This window comes from Molothrus ater, chromosome 6 (assembly GCF_012460135.2).
Source record: "Molothrus ater isolate BHLD 08-10-18 breed brown headed cowbird chromosome 6, BPBGC_Mater_1.1, whole genome shotgun sequence".
In the NCBI taxonomy this organism is placed as follows: domain Eukaryota; kingdom Metazoa; phylum Chordata; class Aves; order Passeriformes; family Icteridae; genus Molothrus; species Molothrus ater.
The window spans coordinates 18,645,731-18,670,868 of NC_050483.2; the positions used below are offsets into that span (position 1 = coordinate 18,645,731).

A 25,138-nucleotide genomic window follows, 5' to 3' on the forward strand; every position below is an offset into this window, starting at 1 on the left:
CATGTCCCTCGCGTGGGTTGGCCTTGGCTGGATGCCAGGGTGCCCACCAAAGCAGCTCTGGCACTCCACTGCCCAGCAGGACAGGGGAGAGAAAATGCAAGGAAAGGCTTGTGGATCAAGATAAGGACAGGGAGAGATCACTCAGCAGTTAAAGGCAGTTATTTGTGATAGGCAAAACAGGCTCAGCTTGGGGAAATTACTTTCATTTATGGCCAATCAAATCAAAATGCATACTGTTTTCACAAATGTGTAGAGTATTGTAAGGTTTTAAAGTGGAGATTTTGTTCTTAAATGTATTTGAATTTAAAATAAACTTACTGAAATGCATGCATGAACGTACTGAAATCCACATGCTAGTTTAGAAAGATGTGATAATTGTCATTGGTCATGTTAAAAAAAATAATTTTAGATGCTTCTGCTGTTTATTGTATATGAACAGAGCCTTACAACTCTAGTAAAATTGTGCTAAAAGTGATGGTTGATTTTGACTGCCAGAATTTAGGCATTTAATGATTTCATATTACACTACAATAGAGTTACACGTATTTGTAACAAAAAATAATTATTGCTCAAACAGAAATTTAAAAGTTAGATCCTTAAATCACAAGAAAATAGAAGCACTGCACGGAGAAGGGAGCATAATCACCTACAAGGTACAGCTTTAATATGAGTCTTAATAAACAATTTCCAAATAACAGCAAAGAGGAGATTATTTAAAATCTCAATCACAGATCATGGAAAGGACATGCTGGGAATATCAAGAGCTACTTGCATAGCAGTAGCTGTTCAAAACACAATTGATATTGCTGTTTTAATTGTACCCACATTAGAGAATATTATTTTTTCCTTTTTTTTTATGGGCATCCCACAGGTCATAAACGTTGACGGAACAATGAGGAAAACCCTCTTAGAAGACAAGCTTCCACACATATTTGGGTTCACACTGCTGGGAGACTACATCTACTGGACTGACTGGCAGAGAAGAAGCATTGAAAGAGTTCACAAGATAAAGGCCAGCAGAGACATCATTATTGATCAGCTGCCAGATTTAATGGGCCTTAAGGCAACGAGTGTCACCAAGGCCTTTGGTAAGCACGGGCAACATAGCATGGGTCTGTAGGAGTCTTAATATGGCCTTGCTTTCATTAAGCAGCTGTTGATCACTTGTAATGAGAATAACTGTGATCTGATGGGTTTGAAAGGAAAATGACACCTATTGTTTCTAAAGTTGGGGAAATACAATGTTGAAAAAGAAATTGCTTCCAGTTTTTAGTGACATAAATCTTCCAGAGCTTTCACTACACTCTTTCAATTTTTATGAGGATTTTATTGCTCTGTGCTACAGGAATCATTCTCAGAGAAATGCTCTATTTCCTGCTGGTCTTTCCTTCCAGAGTAAAGTCCCATGATGTTAGCAGAATGCTTTTCACTGTTGGGTGGTATAGGCACAGCCAGTCACCATTACAACACTGCCCCAAAGCATGTGGCACTTAAGTATTAACTCTTAACATCTCAGTTGTACCTAAATCTTAACAACTAAAACTTGCCCTTAGCAAAGTATCAGCAGCTGGATCTCCATGTCCTTCCATTGCATCTCTGAAAGGTGCAGCCAGTGTTTGAGGTCCTCTTCTGAAACTGTGCAGCAAGTGTCACAGGTCCTCCTGGCTTCACTGCACCACAGATTTTCCAGCTACCAGGAACACTGGAATTTGGGCATAGCAATAAACAGATTCATTAGTCAGCTGTTAAAATTACTGAGAAGAGTCACAATGGAGAAATGGCATCAGTCTGAAAAACATATGCCCTAAAATAGGGAAAATGAAAAGAGCCCTGGCTGAGACTGATCTTTGAGAATTTCTTTTGTGTGCGTGGTGACATACTTAAAATACCTAAATCCTTGGTTCCAGCAGATGGAGAGAGGCACTCATGTATGTGTTGGTCCTTACTTTCCTCTACACATTCCATCCCCATCACATGAAAAAATAAGTGTGAGATGGTGGTGATCTTGTTGGAACTGCTTCTGCTAATGGCTCTTCTCAGCTTTTAATTAAATAGGTGGGAAAGAACTGCGGTTATCCGGCTCTTTTCTCGCCCTTTTGTATCACTGAACATTTGTAAAAGCTGGTGGTTTCAAAGAGATACAAAGATGGAGTACTTGGTGAAAAGTAGCTAATTTATTATCTGTCTTCAGTGAACGAATTTAAACTTTGGGAGGCAAGAAAGATCTGTTTGGTATTTGTACAATAGGAGGGATAGGTCCAGCTTTGTAATCCTGGGTAGACAGGAAGGATCCACTTGGAGTGCCTTTTTTTTTTGTTTGTTTTTTTTTAAGAATTCCCTGCTGACAACTCATAGTGTTAACCTATTTTGGAAAATTATACCATGTTTTTCCTCAACCTCCTGTGCTCCCCTTTCCCTTTTACCTTCACAATGCACTAAAATGTGTTTTGTTTTAGTTGTTGGGGTTTTTTTTGGTTGTTTTTTTTTTTTTTTTTTTTAAGGAACTAATTCAATGCACTAATACCTGTTCTGGTTTGTTGTTTTGTTTATTTATTTTTTCAAAGGAACTAATTCATGCGCAGAGAACAATGGAGGCTGCAGCCATCTGTGTTTCTTTACACCCCAGGAGGCCAGGTGTGCCTGTCCCATCGGCCTTGAGCTGTTGAGTGACATGAAGACTTGCATCATTCCTGAAGCCTTCTTAGTTTTCACAAGCAGAGCAGCAATTCATAGGATTTCCCTTGAAACCAATAATAATGATGTTGCTATTCCTCTTACTGGAGTCAAGGAAGCATCTGCTCTGGATTTTGATGTCTCTGACAACAGAATCTATTGGACTGATGTTAGTTTGAAGGTATTACTGACGTGTGAATTCCTTGAATATAAAGCCACAGAGCAGTTACTTTGATCTAACAAAGGTCTCTGTTACATGATCTGTCCTGCAGTTGCCAGTGTTGTCATTGAATTGCATCCAAGGGAGACCCTTGGAGATGAAGACAGTTGCGTTGCTGAATGCACAGTAGGGTGACAGGCATCTTCCTGCTTCAAATAAAAATCCAGAGTGGTGTCTGCTTGTACCAAATGCCTGAATCTTGGATGCTGGATGTGTTGCATCCGTATATATATCTGCTGTAGAAAAGCTGACTTTATGTCAGAGTAGAGTAATTTAAACATTGAGCTCAGCAGCCCCCTGCATTTTCTATCCTCTTCCAGTTTCGACTTGGAAGACAATTGTATTCAGTATTAACATTTGAAAGTGAACTTTGGATTCTTTGCTGTTAGTCTGTGGCTTCAGCTTGGCACAGAAAAAGCCAGGGAACTTGTCCAGTCTCCTCCACACTGTGCTAAGGGCCCACCTGCCCCCAGTTCTATCTCAATGTGTTCCCCAGAACACATTTCCTGTGATGTTTGGTTCACATCCAGGTGCGTGCTAAACTCAGGGTTCTGCTCTTCATCAGTATTACTTTTGAAGTGAACTAAGTATTTGGTAGAAAATAACAGATTCACTTCACTGGAACTTAATTATTCTATTTAGACTCTTAATAGGTTTTCCAAGAGCAACCAGAGTTTCCTTGCCAATGTGCCCAAAGCTCACTTTTGGAGCCTGCAGGGCTTGGGCAGTTTCCTTAGCTGTTCTGTGAGGACTAATGAGGGCTGTGCTTCAGAGTTAGCAGTGCTGCCTGTGCTGTGGATAGCGTTCCTTCAGGAAGAGTGCCAGTGTAATAAATTAGTGCAGTGTAGACACAGTTACTAAATAAATCTCACACAAGCACGTGGAGAGCAGGAGTTATGGACACTTAACCACTTGCACTGGAAAGCACATCACTTCAGCTGCATCAGAGAGTAGATCTCAGTCTGTGCAGAACTGGAAAACATTTTACTTGTTTGTTGCCTCCCAAATTTTCCAGCGTACTCTATTTGCATATACATACCAGGTATCTTCCAGCACCTCTGGGTTGTCATTCCCCTTGTCCCCCGTATCTAGCTGCTCAGGAGTAGGTATTGTAACTTCAGAGCTCACAGTGATCTCTGTGAGCTCGGTCCCCACCACTTCCCTGGTCCCTGCATGCCTCTGGTTATAGGAGGACACATTTTCAAAGACTACCCTACGGAATTTCAGAGTTTGACATTTACCTTTAAAAGTGTAAAATGTCTCTGACCCTTACACATCCATGTACCAAATCATTAAGAAATCAATAGCTGAAATATTGGCAGGCATGTAGACTCATTGCTCAGTGTTGATAAGCAAGGGTGTGGGTATTTGGTCCTGGAAGTTACTATTTCCCTGGGGATTGTTTCTGTGCTGTTAGCAGTGACTTATTTATATGTGTGCAGTCCTTGCCCTATGACTTATTCTGATGAGTGTGCAGTACTAAAATGTAGATGGGATCAGTAGATGTGCTCTGATGTAGATGTGCTCCAGGTGACTGATTATGAGAAACAATTTAATTTAGATGCCACTGAGATGTGTTTCTGAGACTTAAAACATTACAGGGAATTAAATAATTTTTTAAAAGCAGCTTCTTGTGTGCAAATAGAAGAGAGGGAGAGGTGTCAAGGAAGAATCTGCAGCGACATACTTCTTTCTGGAAATCATGTCCTTTTCAGATGTCTTGGTCTGGCCATCAGAAACCTCTAGCTTTCTGAAAATTCAGGTGTTTTTCTCCTGAGAATTTCTATCTCTTTTTTGACAACAGAAATTAGTTGTTTAAAAAGTAACAATGTCTGGGGTTTTTTGTACTAATTTCTTTTTGTACACCAAACTTCATGATCATTATTCCTTTTTATTTCACTGGGGTATCCATAAGCACTGTAACATTTTTACACCATTGTTTTTCAGACCATAAGCCGAGCTTTCATGAATGGGAGCTCTGTTGAACATGTGATTGAGTTTGGGCTAGATTATCCTGAGGGAATGGCTGTGGACTGGATGGGCAAGAACCTCTACTGGGCAGATACTGGAACCAATCGCATCGAAGTCGCCCGCCTGGACGGGCAGTACAGGCAGGTGCTTGTGTGGAAGGACCTGGACAACCCAAGGTCTCTGGCTCTTGATCCCACCAAAGGGTAAGGGACTCTGTTGTTTTTCAAAGCTTTGTGTGGGTGTTCTTGTATGTAACAAGTTATTTGGCGCAGCTCTGTTTCTTCAGAGTCTTTGAAAAGGCAGTAAACCTTCCACCATCCTATGGGTTACAATGAAAAAGTAATAATTGTCAAAAATGCTATTCTGCCTTCATGTTAAAAAAAGGAGTATTGTGATGCTGCACATAACCATGTGGGTTTTTTTGTTTTGTTTTTTTTTTCAAGTGCTGCAAAGAAATTTAGAAAGTCAAAGCATGCAGCTATACCTGGCTGATGTCCTGTTTTTGTTGCACTTCTCATTGCAGATACATGTACTGGACTGAGTGGGGAGGCAAGCCCAGGATCGTCCGAGCCTACATGGATGGGACAAACAGCATCACTTTGGTGGACAAAGTGGGGCGTGCCAATGACCTCACTATTGATTATGTGGACCAAAGGCTCTACTGGACTGACTTAGACACAAGCATGATTGAGTCATCAAATATGCTGGGTAATCTAATGTTAAATTACACCAGACAGTACAGAAATATGCACTGGTCATAGTAAAGTAATTGAATAATAGGAAATTTGAGCAATATAACTAATAGTAAATCTCTGTGTATATTTTCTTATAAAAGGAAATGGAGAGTTAAGTGTTAGAGAAAATTTAAAAAACCTTCATAAATTAATAACCATATCATGATTTATAATGGTAGTGAGATGTCATTTCTCTCTGTTGGTGTGACACTGTCTGTGTTGTACCAAAGCAGAGATGGCCTCTGAGTTCTCAAAGTGTTACCTCTTGAGCAGATACTACTTAATAAAGAATCCCATGATGCTGATTTGGAAAATCGGGTTTTATTTTAAAAAGAAGAAAAATCTTTTTCTGCATGCCAGTCACACTCTTCATTTTATGCCATGGGAATTGTCCTTTAGTGGGTTATCCTTGTTTTTGCAGGACAAGAACGAGAAATCATAGCAGATGATCTACCTCATCCATTTGGATTAACCCAGTACAGTGACTACATCTACTGGACAGACTGGAATCTTCACAGCATAGAAAGAGCAGACAAGACCAGTGGGAAGAACAGGACCCTTATTCAGGGCCATCTGGATTTTGTGATGGATATATTGGTCTTCCATTCTTCTCGTCAGGACGGCTTGAATGATTGTGTGCAGAATAATGGCCATTGTGGTCACTTGTGCCTTGCCATCCCAAATGGATTTAGGTGTGGCTGTGCTGCTCATTACACCTTGGATCCCAACAGCAGGAACTGCAGTTGTAAGCCTTTTTGATTGCTATTGTGTTCTTCAGTGCTTATGGCTCCCAGGTGCTAAAGGAAAGGGGTCCCAAGTGTGTTTCAAAGGTTCTGGTTTTAAAAGCGACCTTTGAATAGGAGGACAGAGTATGGAATTTTATATCCATTTTTGTGACATGTGCTAGTTATGGAGATTTGTATTTCAAGTCTTAGAAGTGACAGTGCTGTCAAGTCTGGTCTTTCTTGTTTTACCAGAAGTGCTTTCTAGGTGATTCAGCTGTGTGAGTGAAGCTTTCCCACTCCTTACCTAAGTGTGTAGGTGGTGGAAAAGAAATTATCAAGACAAAATGTCTTTTTCTCTTACATGCTTGATAAAGTCGGCTGAAATAACACTCAGTAAAGCAGTCTAACTCCTAAGCAGTCTGCCCAACTTGCAGTGCACTTAAAATACATATAAGTTTGTTTTCTCCCTGCATGTGATATTATGAGCCTGCCAGTTGACTGGTTGTCCAATAGGAACTTAAATTTCCAGTAGAAATGGCACATGAATAGAAAATGGGTGCATAGTAGCATATAAGGCATTTTTAACTGAATGAAAGGGTGAAGTTTTGAAAGGCAGGTCTTGCAGATTTAACCTGATCTCCTTCTATAACTATAGAAAGAAACATTTCAACTTTACAGCAAAAATCTCCAGTTATGGGTTATTTAATTTTCATTGTGAATATTAGTGTCTCTTTGTGACTTCATTCTAAATATTCTGTTTCTTCTGTGGAGATATATTTTTGGGAATTGTGCTTTCTCATGCATTCTGTTTTGGCTTGTTTCAGCCCCTGCCAGTTTCCTGCTATTTAGCCAGAAGTCTGCCATCAGCAGGATGATACCTGATGATCAGCAGAGCCCAGATATCATCCTACCTATGCATGGTCTGAGGAATGTCAAGGCTATTGATTACGATCCCTTAGATAAATTGATCTACTGGGTGGATGGACGCCAGAATATTATAAAAAGAGCCAAAGATGATGGTACACAGGCAAGTGTACATCTTGTATATAGTTTGTTTCAGTCTTTTTGTGTGCTTTACCTTATGCTTGACCCTCCTCTTCTATCTGCCATACCAAGGGATCATCACTGTCAACTGCTCTTGTCAGCACTTACTCATGGATATTCTCTTTATATATGAGAATTATATATGAGGTTTTTAGGGTTGTGGTTTTAGGGGTTTCTAAACCATCAGGCAGGTAAACCATGCTTTCTGTGCAATCAGTGTTCTTCAGTCAATCATCAGAGTGATGGCTGGAAATCATTGTCCATGTGTTGTCTTGCAGCCTTTCACTGTAATGAGTACCCCAAACCAAAGCCAGAACCCGGAGAAGCAGCCCCACGACCTCAGCATTGATATCTACAGCCACACCTTGTACTGGACCTGCGAGGCCACGAATTCCGTCAACGTGCACCGGCTGAGCGGCGAATCCATTGGGATGGTGCTGCGGGGCGAGCACGACAGGCCCAGGGCCATCGTGGTGAACGCGGAGCGGGGGTGAGCTCCCTCCTGCCCCTCTGTGCCTGGGAATCTTGTGCTGCATCTGCCTGTTTCTGCAAACAAAGTTTTGAATTTTGCTCGGGGTGTAGGTGACTGCTTATCCGGTTCTGGGCTCTAAAGATATCCGGCTTTCTCGTCCTGTTCTCTCCTTTGCCTCTGTTCTCACAGCCATGGGTGAGGCACTAACCCAGGGGGTGACAGCAAAGTAAAACCACCTTGTACTGTTCTCTCTGTGGATGCACAGCCCTGCCACCTGATAGCAAAAACAAGAGAGTCTGTATCACCTCAGAATCTGGGTCATAAATGTTTAGTCATCATAAAACAAATGCTTCCAGGGGTAAAGAAAGGAGCCTCGAATTTTATACAACTATTCCTGCTAATGTAGCAGTATAAAGCTTAAACACATAAAGCTTGAACCCCATATGTTCTATACATTCTTAACTTAGTTCGGATGTAATGTGTATCTTAAAAACCTCTGAAATGAATTGAAGCAGGTGGGATGCACTAGAGTGATTTCCCACAGGAGGAAAATAGGTTGTTTTGCTGCAAAGCAGCTTTGGTTAGATTCAAGAGACACTCTCTCTGCTTCTGGTAGTTAGTAGCTTCCTTCTTAGGTGTCAAAGGTAGATGGTGCTTCACTCTTCTCTTGAATAAGTGAGATGCTTAAATCCCAGTTTACTGCTAAATGGTTTACCATTAAATTACCATTTAAATATTGTCATTCAACATCTGTGCTTGACAGATGTTGAATGACAATATTTCAAAAATGTGTGGATACAGTAGTATCCAGAGACTGTCTGGAGTGTTTATAGGACTGGTGTTTTATACCAGTGTACTCTGCACTGTTCAAAAGTTGTTGTGGGGAGAGGGGGATTAGAGGAAAGATTCTAATCTTATTGGGACTAAGTCACTTGGATATAGTTTGTATTTATAAAAGCTTATCTGCTTTCCCCATTAAAATGGGAGTTTGGGTTTGTTGATCTCTAAAACTCTCAACTTTTCTGGTCAGGTTTTCAAGTGAAAAACTTGAAACTTTTTAACACTAAATCCGTTTCTGAATTAAAGGAGGAAAAATGAGGAAGACAGTGTGTTAAACACTGTGACTGTCTGGGAGAGCTGACTGAGTGATCTGCAACGGCTTCTGCCGTGATTACAGAAATTCCTTCCTCCACCTCTCCCTTGGGTGCATGTTCTGACTGCTGCCTCCCCTCCTTGTTCCATAAGGAAAGGCTGTGCAGCAATTCAGCCCATGCTGTTGGAGAGTTTGCCCATGTTACTCACCACTGAAAAAATAATGGACTCTTCCTTTAAAGAGGTCTCAGTTCATCGTGGGGGTGCACAAACCCTTTTTTCTCTATCCATGAGGACGACAGAGACTGCTTTTGTTTGCAACTGAACTGGCTTAGACAGATATAAAGAATTCATGGAACTAAGATGTCAGGAACATCTGTAATCTTTTCTCAAGTTTGGTAGGAAATTTTACTTGCTGAGAAGGAAAGGCAACCTAGAAGGAAGGGTAACCTAGAAGGAGAGGAGGTGGGGGTTAATGGGATTTTTTGTCAGAAAGAACTTCTGGACTTTGATTTGTAAGTGGGCACAGCTTTACCCAGGGAGAGTTGCAGAAGGTCTGTGTGGGTCTCTTACAACCCTGAACTCCATGCAGGAGCAGTGCTGCTGGTGCAGCAGTGCTGAGGCACTTTATGGCATGGAGTTAAATCCTACTAATTTCAGGCTGAGTGTGTCAGTTATCAAATGTTTGGTTCTGGATCTTTGCACCTGGGAGCAGCCACCACAGCCATGCCTGTGAAACCATTCCCACTTACAAGGTGGGTTACAAAACCCTGTGTGCAGAGGGGAATTGCCTGTCCCTGGAGCTCACACTGAGTGGTGCTGTCTCTGTTCTCAGGTACATGTACTTCACCAACATGCAGGAAAGAGCCCCCAAGATTGAGCGTGCAGCCCTGGATGGCACAGAGAGAGAAGTGCTTTTCACAACTGGCTTGATCCGACCTGTTGCCCTGGTGGTTGACAACAAACTTGGAAAGCTTTTCTGGGTGGATGCAGATCTGAAGCGCATTGAGAGCTGTGACCTGTCAGGTATGTGCTCTGAAGTGAAACATTTGCAGCACAGTGGTAGCATGTACAGGACATCATTCCCTCTTTGATGCTGAGCCTGGTGACTTTCATCTCCACCGCTGCCAGTTCTGTGTAGGCAGTCACAGACAACAATTGCTGGTGGGCTCCCATCTTTGATGTAATTAGAATAGATGTGATTGTAATGACTGACACCCTCCAAGATGGCCATTTGACTTTTGATGTGTTCTGAAAGCGTTGTTAGTCATGGAACCCCTAAATAACCTCCTCTGTGCCCCTTTTTTTTTCTTAGTGGTTTGAAAGGTTGGCATACTTTTCAATTTTTCTTTCTCTGGAGCTTACAGCTTAATAAATCAAGGTAGCTTGAAAAAACAGAGGAAAGGGCAATGTCTGGTTTTTTTTTTCTAATCTGGGTGATAAGACAGCTCATCTGAAACAACAATGTTGCAACACAGTGGAGAGATGCCAATTCATCACAGTTTCCCCATATTAGTAATATAAAGCATTACTCCATATACAAAGCAATAACACCTCATGGATCTTAGAGAGCACAGTTCATCACTGACATTTTTAGAAGCCCTTGATAGTGCTGAAGAAGTGGAGAAATTTGCTCTGGTGAGCAGTATAGAACAGAGGATGTAGTGGCCCGACTTTCTGACTCATGACTTGTTCTCTCATCATCCATGTATCAAGAAGTGAAGCCCATAAAGGAATTGCAGAGAGAAGGGAACAAGTGTGAAGGAATAGCAGCTGGGCTGTTGTAGTGATTGGTACATGCCATGGAGAATTGAGTCTCCAATTTTGGTGACTCTTCTTGCTGTGTGGTCACATCCTTCCCTTGTGTTGCAGTGAAGCAATGAACTAAAACAGCAGAAGGTTGTTCACCTTTTTACAAGGATTGTTTGCTTTTGAGCACCTAAAACTGACTCAAGGTCAGACTCTTCCAAAGTGGAGAGGAAAACAATGAAGCTGCAGATGGGAAGGTAGAGCAGCCAGTGTCTTTCATCAGTTACCAGGCTGAACAGGGGGGAGTATTGTCAAACTGCCTGAGCAGCCACAAAATGCTCAGTCCAGGATAGGCATCAGAGAACCTACAAAAATTTGTAGGAGAAAAGAAGATAAGAGGAAGAGAAGACGTTGACCTATGAAACAAACCACATTTGAGAAGAAAATGAGCAAAATACTTTTGAAAAAATATTTTTGAGAAAATAGTTTTCTGAGCAAAATGGGCATGTGTTAGGAAAAGGTTTTTAGCATAAACTAAGGCTGCTGAATAAATAGGACCAAAATTGTGTATAGTATCATTCATGCCAGTTAAACTGGTCTAGATACCCTTATTCCATTATAGACTTGTAGAGGTGACATGGTTATGGAGATTCCTGAAGTTTGCACTGTACCCTGATTAAAACAGCATCCTGCTAAATCAGGGAATAGCCTCAGATGTCCAGTGCTTAACTTTCAGAGAGGGATGAAAGAACTATAAACGCATCTAACAGTTTTCTTTACAAGGTTCTTGAATTTTTCAGTTGGAGTTAAACCAAAAGTTAGATTATTCCCCCTTGTCCTATCACTATCTGCCCATACAAAAAGTCGGTCTCCCTCTTTTTTAGAAGCTCCCTTTCAGTGTCATGAAAGGTTCCTTTGAGATCTCGCCAGAACTTTCTCTTCTCCAGGCTGAACAACCTCAGCTCTCTCAGCCTGTTCACATAGGAGAGGTGCTTCAGCCCTCTGGTCATCTTCATGCTCTCCTCTGGAGCTGTTATAGCAGCAAAACTAATAGAACCTGCTCATGCTTGGCTGAGCTCTGCATAATTTATGCAGCAAATCAGTTGAATTCAGTTCTCATTGCACTTTTATTATGTGGATTCTATAATCTCTTTTTTGTAGATACTAAAAACTTACATTTTTTATATACAAGCAGACATAAGGTCATAGTTCCAAAATATTATGAGAGCATAAGCAGCACCAAGTTATGATTTTGTTTTAAATTTTAATTTTTTAAATCAAGTATATCCAGTTACACAGGCATACACAAGGTCAGAATGCTTTCAGTGAATTAATAGAATAATTTGGGATCTCTTCACCCTAGAAAAGAATAATAAAAGCAATAACTAAATGACTCCAAGTGTAGAGCGGTATGCAGTAGAAGACTGCGTAAGAAGACGCAAGTAATTAAAGTGAAAACTGATAATAAATGCATTTTTACTTGACCTCTTTTTTACTCACTGGCTTAAAGCAGATTTTCACACATTTTTATAAAGCATAGAGCCTGAGCATTTGACAGTGTTCCTGTTTAGGAGCATATTGAGTCATTTAAAGTTTGGGTTTTCTGGTGGGTTACTAAATTAAAAAGTTGGTTTTTTTAAAGAGTTTTTCTTTTTTGATCATATATCTGTGGTTAGGCTGGGACAAGGTTTGGGACAAGGTTTGGTACTTGCCTCTTGCTTTGCATGATGAAAATGTTCTATTTGAGTAACAGCAGTGAAACTGAAGTGGTTGTATTTCGCTCTCGCTTATATATTCCAGAAAAAGTGTACAGCTCCATGTGTGAGTGCACTGTAAAACCTTTGGCCCAAGGGCTGAGTCTGTATCAGCTTTTGGGAGTGCTCAGAGCTGCACACTACAGAGATGTCAGTGTGGGGCTGAGCATGGCTGGCTGACCAGCCAGGCTGTGCAGGGATGAGCTGGGTTTGTGCTTGCCCTCCAGATGTGGAACAGGTAGCTTCTATCTGAGATGACACTGAACAAGCAGAAGCAGATGAAGTCAATGACCTTGTAGCTCACTGTCTCCGAGGTTTGGTTTGGTTTTAGCTGGGACATTGCTTTGTGATGTTTTTTTAAGGAATAACTTAGAAGTTGACTGGTGTAAAACTATTGTTTGTTTTTGTTGGTCTCAGGTGCCAACCGCGTGACCCTGGAGGACTCCAACATTCTTCAGCCCATGGGACTCACTGTGCTGGGGAATCACCTGTATTGGATTGATCGTCAGCAGCAGATGATTGAGAGAGTGGAGAAAGTGAATGGCTACAAAAGGACTAGAATTCAAGGCAGGATTGCTCACCTGACAGGCATTCATGCTGTGGAAGAGCTGGATATGGAAGAATTCTGTGAGTTTCAGTATCTGATGTCTTGGTCATTGTATCTCAAAGTCATCATCTGGCTGGATGTTGTAATAATGTTGCCCATTGGCTTCAAATAAGCCGTGGATGCTTTCAACTTGACCAGTCAGGGTTGCAGGAGAGGAGGAGAAACAAATTTCTCCTTCTTGTGGAGGGGACTATTGCTGTCCAGCTAGAAAATGTGGTATCATGGCACTGAGTTACCTGCCTGTGCAAGCTCACATGACACTGAATTCAGTCTAAAAGCTATTTAAAATTCTGGTTGTTAATTTTCTAAGTACACTCAAGTTATAGGTATTGGAAAAAACTCTGACAAGAGCCAAAAGGGTTTGTACTTGCCTTGTCTCTAGGTGCTTCAGACTCCCATGTAAAGGTATGTCTGATTTTGCTCAGCACAGTGGATGATGTAAAATCTTGCGGTGAGGGAGGCAAAATGGGGAGGAAGCTCCTACAGTGAGTTGTACTGTGGATGTGGAATTTGTCTCCCAACAGAGGTGGAGCATTTTAGGTGCTCACATCTGAAAGGGGTCATGCATGCAGGATGTTCTTTTTCTGGAGTAGTGGTCCAAATTACGATGGTTTGGTGAAGAGTGCAGAAACCTTTTCAAGCAGTCACTCCTCAAAATTACAACCTACAGCTCCTCCTGCTTAACAGGATTGTAAAAGAGAATACAAAATCACAAACAAAATGTGGGAGACAGAGGTCTCTGTTGCCTGTGATGAGTGGTCTTATATAGGGAGGATACATTGCTGTATAATGCTTTAATTCTCAGGAGAAATTATTAAACTCACAACAAACACTCTATGTGTCACATACATTAGTGTCTGGGATGGCTGGAAGTATTTTTGAACTTGTGTATGTGGGTAAGTTGTTACAAATCAGGTAACATAAGCATTTAAACTGTAGTATAAGCTATGGGGGTAATCATGACCTAGAGGTTCTTTCTTTCTTTCACAATACCCAGCTCTTCTTCTGCACCACTTCACACATTTCACATATATTGCTATATTTCAAAGGTAATACTGACTGAAGCAAAAAGATTTTTTTTTCTTTAATTCTCAACAGTGTTAAAAAAGAGGTTTGCTTTTCCCCCATGTGTTTATTTAAAGTAGGGAAAAGGAATCCTCTTTTGCAGCTGAAAAATTTTCTACATAGGTGATTTCTGTTACAACAGGAGAGTAAATATACATAGGCACATGCACGTATATAATGCATGCACTTCTGTGAGCAACTCATGCCTGAAACACTGTATAAACAAATTCATTTCTTAAAGGTAGAAAGCAGGTTGCTGAGAAGCCTGGACAGTTGAAAAACAACTTTGGTAGAGAAATTATGATATCTATACAATTTCTTCCCCATCTAAATTCTTGGTGCTGAGCAGTAGGAAAGAATGCACTGTTCAGCAGCATCACAAATAACAGAAGCTGTAGCCTCACAGATTGCTGCAGCAGATGCTCAGCTATCAGCCTGAATAAGCAGGCAAGAGACTGTCGCTCTTCTGACTCCTTTGGGCTGGGGTCATCACATAGTGATCTCCCATCTCGGTGCCTGTTTCTTATCCACCTAATGTTCATTAGAAAATTGTTCTTTTAGGACCTCTCAGGGTAATTGATGAGGAACACAAACACGTACCCTCCGGTCTTTAAACAAAGACATACATAGTTTCTTGATGCCTACCCTAGAAATGCAGGGGGGGATCTAGGTAAGATGTAAATGCAGCCTTCCCAAATCTGCCTTTTCAGTTCTCTTCACCTCAGCTCCCAAATTCTTTTTAGAAGTTCTTGAAAAGTCTCCATATGATAGAATCATAGAATGGTTTGGATTGGAAGAGACCTTTTGAAGGTCATCCAGTTCTGACTCCCTGCAAGGGGCTGGGACATCTTCAACTTGATCAGGTTGCTCTGTTACTATGACTGGGAGAAATTTTGTCCTTATGAAGTAATAAATCAGCTTTCAAGCATTGAACTGAAAAATCCTGCATGTATCTTCCTAATAATTTGTAGTGAAATCTTGGTTACTCAGACAGAAGTGGTTTGTGAGTAGTTTTTGATTTTGCCCTATTGAGGAATAGTTATAATTTCTTTTATGCTATATAATATTATTTTGTGTATTTCGCCAGCTGTGCATCCATGCTCCCGTGACAATGGTGGGTGTTCACACATCTGCATTGCCAAAGGGGATGGAACTCCAAGATGTTCATGCCCTGAGCACCTTGTGCTTCTGCAGAATCTCTTAACATGTGGAGGTGAGTTATGTTTAACAGCACTGCTAATCAATTTGTATCAAAAATGTGGTGGCTGATGTTGCATTCCAATGTGGATTTACAGTTTTTCTGTATATCTTGTGCTGCATCATGTGTTAAATTCGTCTTTGGTAGTTCTACCAGATGTTTTCTGCTTGAGGTTTTGGGCACATGTGACTTCTCATTCTGAGCAGAATATTTTTATTCGACCTTAAAAGACTTGCATCTTCTACTGAGATTTTTATAATTGTATGATGTGACAGGTTTGTGCTTTTAACAAGTGTTTATAAGATGATGTTACAGTGCATCAACCTGTGATGACCTAGCAGCAGAAATCATGCCTATGATTCCCAGAGTACGAGACTCCAGTCTTTGAAAATAATTTGGCCTTGTAATGTGAAACACTGTACTGGCTACTTATCAAATGTAGGCTCTATTGAGATCTTTTTAATTAAGGTATTTCTCCTCTTTCCACATGGTAGACTTTTCCTTTAGTCTTCCTTTTTGCCATCCTAGTTTTTTTTTTTTTTAAACTAGGATGCTTTTTTAAAGCATTACACTTGCAGAAGAGATTCAAAAGAAAACATTGTTTCTTTTTGGGAGGCATTATATCTTAACTTGTTTGGTTCTGTTGGTCCTTTTGACTTCTCATGTATTTATTTTGCTGTGGATTTCATTTTCTGGCTGAACTCTGAACTCCCATGGGACAGTCATTTCCATGATAAACTGTTTTCTTTCCCATGACCACAACAAGTTATGTGGCTTTAGAGTAGTGGTGGTTACATGGGGAGGGCAGGGTGGATCAATCTAATTATACTTCTTGCTGTAGTGTTGTTGCACAACATGGGCAGTGAGTGAGTCTCACATTCCACTCCTTTGGGGCTTCAACTATAAATCTAAAAATTCAGGGGCCTCCATTTCAGTGTCTTTTTTTTTTATTTTAATCTTTCACTAAGCCTGCAACAGTTTTTAACCCATCTTGTCTGGCCTAGTAACAGCCACTACCCAGTGTTTCAAAATAGCTTAGTTGGCTGGAGAGCATTTGTCCATGTTCTGGACATCCTTACGAATGCTTTTGTCAAGTTTTTTAATGCAAGCTTGCTCTTGCCAAGTGCAACCACAGTGCAACATTAAATGTGCCTTTAAATGCAGAAGTAGTGATCTGTCTGTTGACTTATATAAACAGCACACTTGCATCAAAATATAATTCACCTTAATGTCTGTGTCTGGCATCTTTATCTTATCTACAGCTGTCAGGTCACTGGCTACATTTGTAATTCTCATATTCCTCCTCCAAATAATCATAAATGAGGAACTTTAAAAAAATAATAATTTTTTCAAAACCCAAGCACATTTTGATTTTTTGTTTGCATTTTGTTTTTCAAGCTCTTGATTACGCTTTTGTCTCATTCTTGAATTTTTTCTCCCTAATGAAGAAAGGACAGCAGCACTTTAAAAACTGTTTGCATGTAATTCTAGAATTTTTAGCACCACCCTCAGGAGAAAAAAATACTCATACAGCTAAGAAACTTTCCTTATGCTGGGCTCTTTGTGAAGTTCCTGAGCCTGAATCTTAAGAAAAGCCCACTGGGCTACCAGAGGAGTGTTACCATCAGTGCCAGAGCACACCTCTAGCTTGGTCATATTGTTGTTATAGATAGGGTATGATGTGGTTCTCTCTTAATCCAAGTGGTGAATATCTACTCAGAGCATTACTGGGCAACAGCAGCTGTGGGGAGGAGTGGCTGCCTCTGCTAAATGATGTCATTATGTCACAGGGGTTTGATCCAGCAACTTTTCAAATTTGTGGAAATGTATGTGATTGCTGCAGGGCTGTTTTGAGATGGCCCCACTTTTTGACTGTAACTAATTGCTACTGACAACAGCTGAGTGGATTTTCATTGATAACAATAATGGAAAATTCTGTGCTAACTTGTTCTATGTAAGAATTTGGAGCATTTTTGCAATAGATCTTTGACCTGGATTGTGTTTGTCTCCTGACATTCTGAAGAAAGCAGCTGTGGATGCCTTATAAGAGCATAATTGTTGCATCTCTATATGGGGTTGTAGCTGCTGTCTAATGCTATCAGTGCCTCACTGCAACTTGAACAACAGTATGGATGTGAAAAGGAGTCATATCAGAGTCTTGGGGTCCATGAAAAGTCAAACTTGAAGGAAGTCCCAGCACAAGTTAAAGTGGTCTGTGTCTGTAGTGAGAGAATATAAGATCAGGGCAGGTCTGCAGTGCTTCTTACACTGCTCTCTGAACCTTCACTGACCTGCAGCCTGGAGACTTTCAAGCAACAGAGCTTAGCCTAATGTTTCATATTCATATTTTTCAATTCGTAACTGACTCAGAAATTTTTTTGAAAAAACCCTGGAAAAATAATGAAACAGGTACTGTAGAAGTTACATGTTGTATATTTTAGATGTATTCATTGCCAATTAACTCGATGTGTCAGGTTTTTTAATGAAGAATTGGTCCAGCCTAATATAATTGCAGGGATTAGAATTGTTTGGAATCTGGTTTGCAATCAGAAATTGAGTATTCTTTTGTATTTATGTATATGACAGTGTCTTCCAAAAGGCAACTGTTAGAGACAAAGCAAGTATTTGTAGAGTAAGTATTTGTAGCTCCTGTCCTTAGTTCAGTGCTTGACTGCTAAAGCAAACTTCTTCTATCAGCATGCATCCAATTTTTGTTATGAGGTTGGTAAAATTTCATTCCTTATGCAGAATCATGTTTTCCTCTAAGCTGGAATCTTAATGTAGTCACAGAAGAACTCTAGGGAAGAAATAAGTTCTTTTCTTGACAAACTCTGTCATGCTTTTACTCTGGTGAAAGGGATAAGGTTGAGTATACAAATCTGATCTGTTTTCTCTTTCTCCAGAACCTCCAACTTGCTCCCCAGACCAGTTTACCTGTGCAACTGGAGAGATTGACTGTATCCCAATGGCATGGAGGTGTGATGGGTTTCCTGAGTGTGATGACCAGAGTGATGAAGACAGCTGCCCCATATGCTCTGCATCCCAGTTCCAGTGCGAGAAGGGACAGTGCATTGATGCACACTTGCGGTGTAATGGAGAAATCGACTGTCAAGATAAATCTGATGAAGCAGATTGTGATAGTAAGATCAGTTTTCCTGAACTCATGGTTCCAACACAAGCATCCCTTTGGGATTCTAGCTGTTCTTGAAATGTATAGATACAAGTCCTTTTTGTTAAGTCAGAAGTTCCTGAATACAGATAAGAAATATAGCAGGTACTTAGCAAGGATCTATTATACATAATATGTCTATTATGTAAACATAATATAGGTATGGAGTACATAACTACACATTACTATATTTTGCTAACATGTCAGGTGATCAACCACACTTTATTAGGTAATGTAAGAGATTCTTGCTGATTTGATCTTAGTTTTGCCCCAGCAGGACTGATTTGACAAAGGATTGGGAGTTACTGGGGCCAGAATTTTATTTTAGCTCCACTGAGTAAGAGGTGTAACAGCAAGCAGGGAGAACCAGAGATGCGCAGGCTTGCGGTTTACCTGCAGCAGTGTTCTGGCACCTACATGATCATAATATGAAACTCACTTGTTTCAGTTTTCTCAAGAGGCTCAAATGCTCCTGTGCTGTCAGTACCTGATTTTCCCTTTCTTTCCATGCAGCAATTTGCCTGCCCAACCAGTTCCGCTGTGCGAGCGGGCAGTGCATCCTCCTGAAGCAGCAGTGCGACTCCTTTCCCGACTGCATCGATGGCTCTGACGAGCTCATGTGTGGTGAGATGGCTTTTCTTGACTTGCAGCTGCTGTGTTTGGGCATGTTCTGCACCCCTGGGCAGAGCCCTGGGCTTTGCAGAGCAATATTCTTTCAGGGAAGAACAGTGCAGAAGGGCCTTCAGAACTATCCTTAGGGAAACCTGATTTGACTGTGCTCAGTACCTTGGAACTTGCAGAGCTGCTGCTAAACCCAGAGTGGATTTTAAAAGTGTGCAGCCCTATCCACTGCAATAACAGGGCCAAGCTGGAGGCTAATTATGTGGAGGAGCTAACATGCAATGAGCAAGCGTCCTCAAGAGACCACAAACTGGTCTCTTACAGTGCAGGTGTGAAAAAAAATATATGGAGAGATGTTGATTTTTCTGGGAAAAATAGAACTGAATTCTCATGGCAGTAGGTGTATGCAAGTTACAGACATGCTGATGGCAGCTGTTGTGTTAGTCCTTAGAGAGTCTGTTACTTTGCAGTTCAAAGTGAACAGTAAAATTGACTTACTTTTGCTCTTCTTGCAATTTCTGTTGTTTTGTTGTTGGGGTGACTAGAGCATGAAATATTCAGGCAATGGGGCAGATGGAAGGAGCGTTTAGAATCACACAAGTGGTTTAGTAAAATAGTTGAAACAAAGCATTTTAGAATAAAAGCAAATAGATGTGCTGCTCTGTCTGTAGCTCATTCTGAACAAATAGCTTGCACTGGGTTTGTGTAGAGAAATGCTGCACTTACACTGCCTATAGGGCCAGCCTTAGTGGATTGTGAAGTTTTTAATATCTTAGATTTGTCATGTTTTGAAGCACCAGTTGTCAGAAGCTGTGCCACTGCTGGGATGAGAGGAGGGTTCACCAGTTTTGGTCCAAGGTAGCCTTGTTTCTTCCTTCCATCTTCATGGTGGATACTGCAAGGAAAAGTTTATTCATGAGTAAGAATGGTGAAAGGAGCCCTAGTTGTGAATAGAAAAAAAGGCTAAAAGAATAGAGACAGAAATTGTTGGAAATTTCAGACTGAACATGCTTCTCCCACATCTTCTGTTTATGTCTTTAGCTTTCATCCAGTTCCTCCAGCTTCCTGGATAATATAAGGCCACTTCTTCTTCTTCTTTTTTTTTTGTCCTTCAGTTTCTTTATGTGCTTGGCAAACTTTCTTGCTGCCAAGTTAATGCAGCTGTTTCCTGTTTGCACTTTGGGTCCAGTCCTGCAATTAGGTCTTAACTGGTTTAAATGTGTCTTTATGTAGACATAGGATTATCTCCTCTGGACCTCTTTGTGGAACAGAGCATTCTGTGGTTTCCTACTTGACTGAGGGAAAGAACTCAAGTAGGGAATAAAAATGATTGCTACCTTTTAGATAAGGATCTTGCATTCAAAAGAAGCTAGGTTTAACCAAAATGAGAATTGTGTGTTTTAAAATAGCTAATTTGGGAACATGTTTTAATTTTGGCTTTGCTTTTTTTTTTGGTATCATGGCTGAACTAATCTGACTATTTGAAAATTAGGATCTTAGCTGACATAAAAGTTGTCATGCACTAGTAAGTGTGAAAAAAGATAAAGACTTTAAGACAGAAATAAGTTCTGGATGCTGAGCTGTTAAGAGTGTATTCCTAGATCTTTGTATTTCTTTATCTTCCTTCTCCAGTTTTCAGTTGTTTTTCATTCCCTTCCACTGAGATGGAAACCAGAACCACTGGAGAAAAATTTTATGGAGTGAAGGCCTGAATCTTATATGAACCCTTTCACTTACAACTTCAACAAGGGGGAAGGGGTCTATAGTTAGAACAGAGCATGTAAAGTTTGGACAAGTTTATTTTGATTTCTTGACTTTTTGAATATATCTATTAGTGTCTGTTAAAGAATAAACTTATAAATGTGTGAGTCACATGGAGAAAATTGCTTTTCCTGAAGACCATTGCATATGTGAAAAACAGGGAGGTGTCAGGTTTATCTGGCAAGAATTTTGAATGTGTTACCCATAATCAGGGAGAGATGTGAGGTGTAGATCATCTCAAATACTGCAGCACCTTTTATTATTTAACATTCAGCTACATAAGGGGAAAAAATAATCAGTAGAAGTATTTGAGATACTTTGGATTGTGTTTTCCTTCCAATTTATATGGTAGGGCTTCTTTGAAAGCAAGTAATATTTTAGGAAGGAAAAGTATTCTGTTTTAAGAGCTGTATTGGCTAGGAAGACATCCACTGCTTAGTATATATGGTACCTTCCCTACTGGTAAATTTTCTTGATTTTTCATGTTATTGCTAGCCCAAATGGCTTTTGAGAGGGCAATCCTCTCTGATTAAGGACTTAATATTTATGAGTATCCTCCATCTTTGACCCATTGACTTTGGAGGGCAGGGAAGAAAAGGAAACTTTTCTATACCTTTGTTCTATCATGATAAGTAATCCTGTTACAAGATAAATTGCTCAACAAAAAGAAGAGTACTTTGCTCCTACTGCTTTATGGAGGGGAAGAGGAAGCATGAAGTCTTGTGTACTGAATCAGAGTATCTGGAGTCACGGATGCCTGAGTGTGATGCAGATGCTTTTAAAGGCACTGTGTGCATGGCTGCGTGCTGCCTGATTTGCTGCACGAGCTCCAGGACAGCTGCATGTACACTGCTCCATGTTAATGACCACGTTTCATTTCCTTCTCGTCTCTTTCCAGAAAAATCGAAGCCAGCCTCAGACGAGTCGCAGCCACACAGCAGTGCCATTGGCCCTGTCATTGGGATAATCCTGTCCCTGTTTGTCATGGGGGGAATGTACTTTGTGTGCCAGCGGGTGGTGTGCCAGCGCTACGCCGGGCCCAACAGCCCCTTCCCGCACGAGTATGTCAGCGGTACCCCCCATGTCCCTCTCAATTTCATCGCTCCAGGAAGTTCTCAACATGGCACTTTCACTGGTAAGGGTGCTTGCATCCAGTCAGCACCATTCCATTGTCTGGGTTTCGAGTTTTACACGTGATAAAGGCTGCTGGGTGTGGAGTTTTCAAAGAGCAGAAATTAGATGTTGGTCTGCTCAGTGGTTTTGGGATGAATCTGTCATTTGAATCAAATATGTAAAATCTATTAGCTTTTCTTGCAGTTTAATGGCTATGGTCAGCTATTCCTGCTTAAATTATGTTACCATGGTTATCAAGAGGGTTTTGTGGTAGGAGATAAAATTAGAGGATGAAATAATTTCAGGTGAAATCTTTGCAGAGATGTTTTAAATTGGACTTCACACTAAAGCTTTTCTAATTAAAGCAAGTAGTGGTTTTCATCTGTACTTCTGTAGGTGCTAAACCAAGCTGTCATTCTGATTCTCATCCATATTTGTTAGCTTTTTCTAATCCATATTATTGTGACAAATTACAACAGCTGAAAATCTTACTATTTATGCTAATTCTAAAGAAAAGACAGGTTTCTAATACCATGGCATTTCCAAGAAGGATATATAATCATGAATGATGATTACAAATACTTACTCTGCTTGTAATAAATATTTCCTGCATTTGAAAAAAAAATTTCTGAAAACTTCCCAGACTTAACTCTTACATTAGCACTGAATAGTCTGACAGGAAGAAGCTGAAAATTAATTGTCTGAGTTAAGAGTATATTGAAGTAAAACAGATTGGAGAATGACATCTTCCATTTTCCTCTAACTCAGGTTTCCTTCCTTTTGTCTCTGCTGATTTTCAAATTTCGCTGTGATTATTTTTAACAAAAATATTTGAGTTTTGCAGTTTTTCATTTACTTGCAATTGAATTTTTTGCAATGGAAATGGAAACTTTGGAGGTCTCAAGCTTGGTTTTTTTGGGGGCCTTGTATAATGGGGTTTGTTTTGCAACTACCTAAGTTTGTTTAATTGGAAAATTTCTTCTTTAATTTGCGTGAGCAGTTTGGATGCGCTGTTCTGAAGATTCCTTTATCACCAGTGTGATAGTAGGTTGTGAGTTCAGTGCTGCAGTGAGGCAGTAGGTTTGAGGGTGAAATGTTTTCTTTACAAAAAGTGTCTGTTCCTTGTAATCCTGAAGTTTTTACATAAAGCACTCTTCCCAAGGTGTGACAACCATTATCATTGCATGGGTTTGCAAAGCTAGGGATTTGGTTTCTGTTTGGCATTGACAGATAACACTGTGGTTTATCTAACCTTGTCTTCCTCTCTGTTTCAATGCAGGCATCTCTTGTGGAAAGTCCATGATTAGCTCCATGAGTCTCATGGGAGGAAGCAGTGGTGCCCCATTGTACGACAGAAACCATGTTACTGGAGCATCTTCAAGCAGCTCATCCAGCACTAAAGCCACTTTCTATCCACAGGTATGTCTGGGAAATACACCAGTGAGTTGGGTATCTTCTGCTTCTGAAGAAAGGAAAGGTGAAATTTTGTGCTTACTAAGTAGATGTTAATAACTGTTAACAACTCTTGGGTGTTACTGTTTATGGTATCCATTTTGACACTCACTGAACTTCACAAAAGAGCTTTTTTGTAGTCCATCAGGATTATACAGTGCTCTGTGATATCCAAAATGTTTTGTTATCAGAGTGATACTCAGCTGATTTGTCCCTGGATACTTCTGTTTTTCCCTTGGAGATGCCACCTCCTTTGTTAACTCTGGTGGCCATGGCCCAATGACATTTTGCACTGCCTAATACTGCAGGCACACATGGAATAATAAGGCAAGCAAAAATGAAAGAGGACTGGAATACAAAGAGGTATGAAATAAACTTGACTTGCTGTTTAGCTCAAGTGTCGATTGTTGATTCAGAAAACCAAGTGCATGCACTGGGGGAAAACACTGGTAACAGCAGGGTGAGGCAGAGGTTACTTTTCATTTTTTCAGGTATAATTTAGCTCCATTTCTGACTTTTGAGTGTTAGAAGTGACAGAATTTTTGTCCTCATATCACAGTTTCACAAATTCCGACATGTATATTCTGAATGGAAAGAGTCCTCTGAATATGTAAGAGAGACATACAAAGGTTCCTGTTTGCCAGCATATTTTGTCATGAGTTTTTTTCCATTGTGCTTCTGAGAAATACATCCATTGGATTTTAGGTACACACAAGAAGCTGCCAGAGTTGATATGCCAGCTGTGGAGGGGATTTTTGTGTAGTATTAAATCAAGAGCCCACACACTGTGTGGGTATACCTGCATTTATGTGTAGACGTAAGCTGTTATGCTCTGTGTGGGCATTTTATTGATGGCGTTTTGGCCACTTCCAAAGGTACTTTCTCTCCCTTTAAGAAGGGCAAAATGAAAAAGAGAGGCTTGTGAGCTTATCTGTTGGTAAGGTAAAATTGGGTACATACTTCTTGCATTGTGAAGCCATCAAGAAGCAGAGGGAAGTCAGGAACTCAGCAGCCCTCTTAATTTAGCTTGTCTCATGCATCACCAGTGTCTCTGTAATGTGCTGAACAATTTCATGCTAGACCTGATTGATGTGTCAGTACCATGCTAAAAAGGATGAACTGAAAAAACACTTACTTAAGTAAAGCTTGAAAGAGAAAAGAAGCCCAAGAGCTGATCTGCCTGTGTGATTCTATGGGATCTGTGTTGGCCAAAAGATCAACTCTCCCGTTTGACTTCTGGCCGAAGTTAATCTGACTGTTGGTGGGAATCTTTTTCCACACTTTGCTGTGTCAGCCAGGGCCTGCAGGCATGATACCACCATTTCCTTCATGAAAGGCATGCTGGGTTCTTAGAAGGAAGCTTTTGCAAGGGCTTTGTTACATTGAGGTACTGCTTAATCCAAATGTTTTGGTGAGTTCTGCGTGGTAGCTAATTACCCAGCTTTATGATATAATAATCAAAAGGATAGATCTGAGCATCTTAATTTTCTTGGCTTTTTTGGTTTGTTTAACATATCTTAGCGGTACTGAGAGGTGCTCCAGTGAATAGAGACTGGGAAAGAATCAGTGTCAATGAAGTTATTCCAGTTTACATACCTGAGTACCTGGCTACAGGCGTCCTGGCTGACACTGTTCACTGTATTTAGTCTCAACATGAAGTGCTACTGATGCAGCTCAGGGTGTCAATAGGAGTGAATCCACAAGTAGCATGCAGTGTT

At 40.5% G+C, this 25,138-nt stretch overlaps 1 protein-coding gene across 1 annotated transcript in view; it reads left to right on the forward strand.

Moving 5' to 3' along the window:
* The window catches only part of LRP5 (LDL receptor related protein 5), a 130,999-nt gene that overhangs the window by 97,202 nt on the left and 8,659 nt on the right, over positions 1 to 25,138 (forward strand). The window contains exons 8-21 of the mRNA XM_036384404.2: positions 872 to 1,088; positions 2,565 to 2,854; positions 4,841 to 5,067; positions 5,388 to 5,572; positions 6,020 to 6,343; positions 7,148 to 7,350; positions 7,646 to 7,857; positions 9,767 to 9,957; positions 12,852 to 13,061; positions 15,194 to 15,319; positions 18,208 to 18,444; positions 18,987 to 19,097; positions 21,754 to 21,990; positions 23,248 to 23,387. Of these exons, the coding sequence (XP_036240297.1) occupies positions 872 to 1,088; positions 2,565 to 2,854; positions 4,841 to 5,067; positions 5,388 to 5,572; positions 6,020 to 6,343; positions 7,148 to 7,350; positions 7,646 to 7,857; positions 9,767 to 9,957; positions 12,852 to 13,061; positions 15,194 to 15,319; positions 18,208 to 18,444; positions 18,987 to 19,097; positions 21,754 to 21,990; positions 23,248 to 23,387 (2,910 nt within the window). The remainder of the gene's footprint in view (positions 1 to 871; positions 1,089 to 2,564; positions 2,855 to 4,840; positions 5,068 to 5,387; positions 5,573 to 6,019; positions 6,344 to 7,147; positions 7,351 to 7,645; positions 7,858 to 9,766; positions 9,958 to 12,851; positions 13,062 to 15,193; positions 15,320 to 18,207; positions 18,445 to 18,986; positions 19,098 to 21,753; positions 21,991 to 23,247; positions 23,388 to 25,138) is intronic.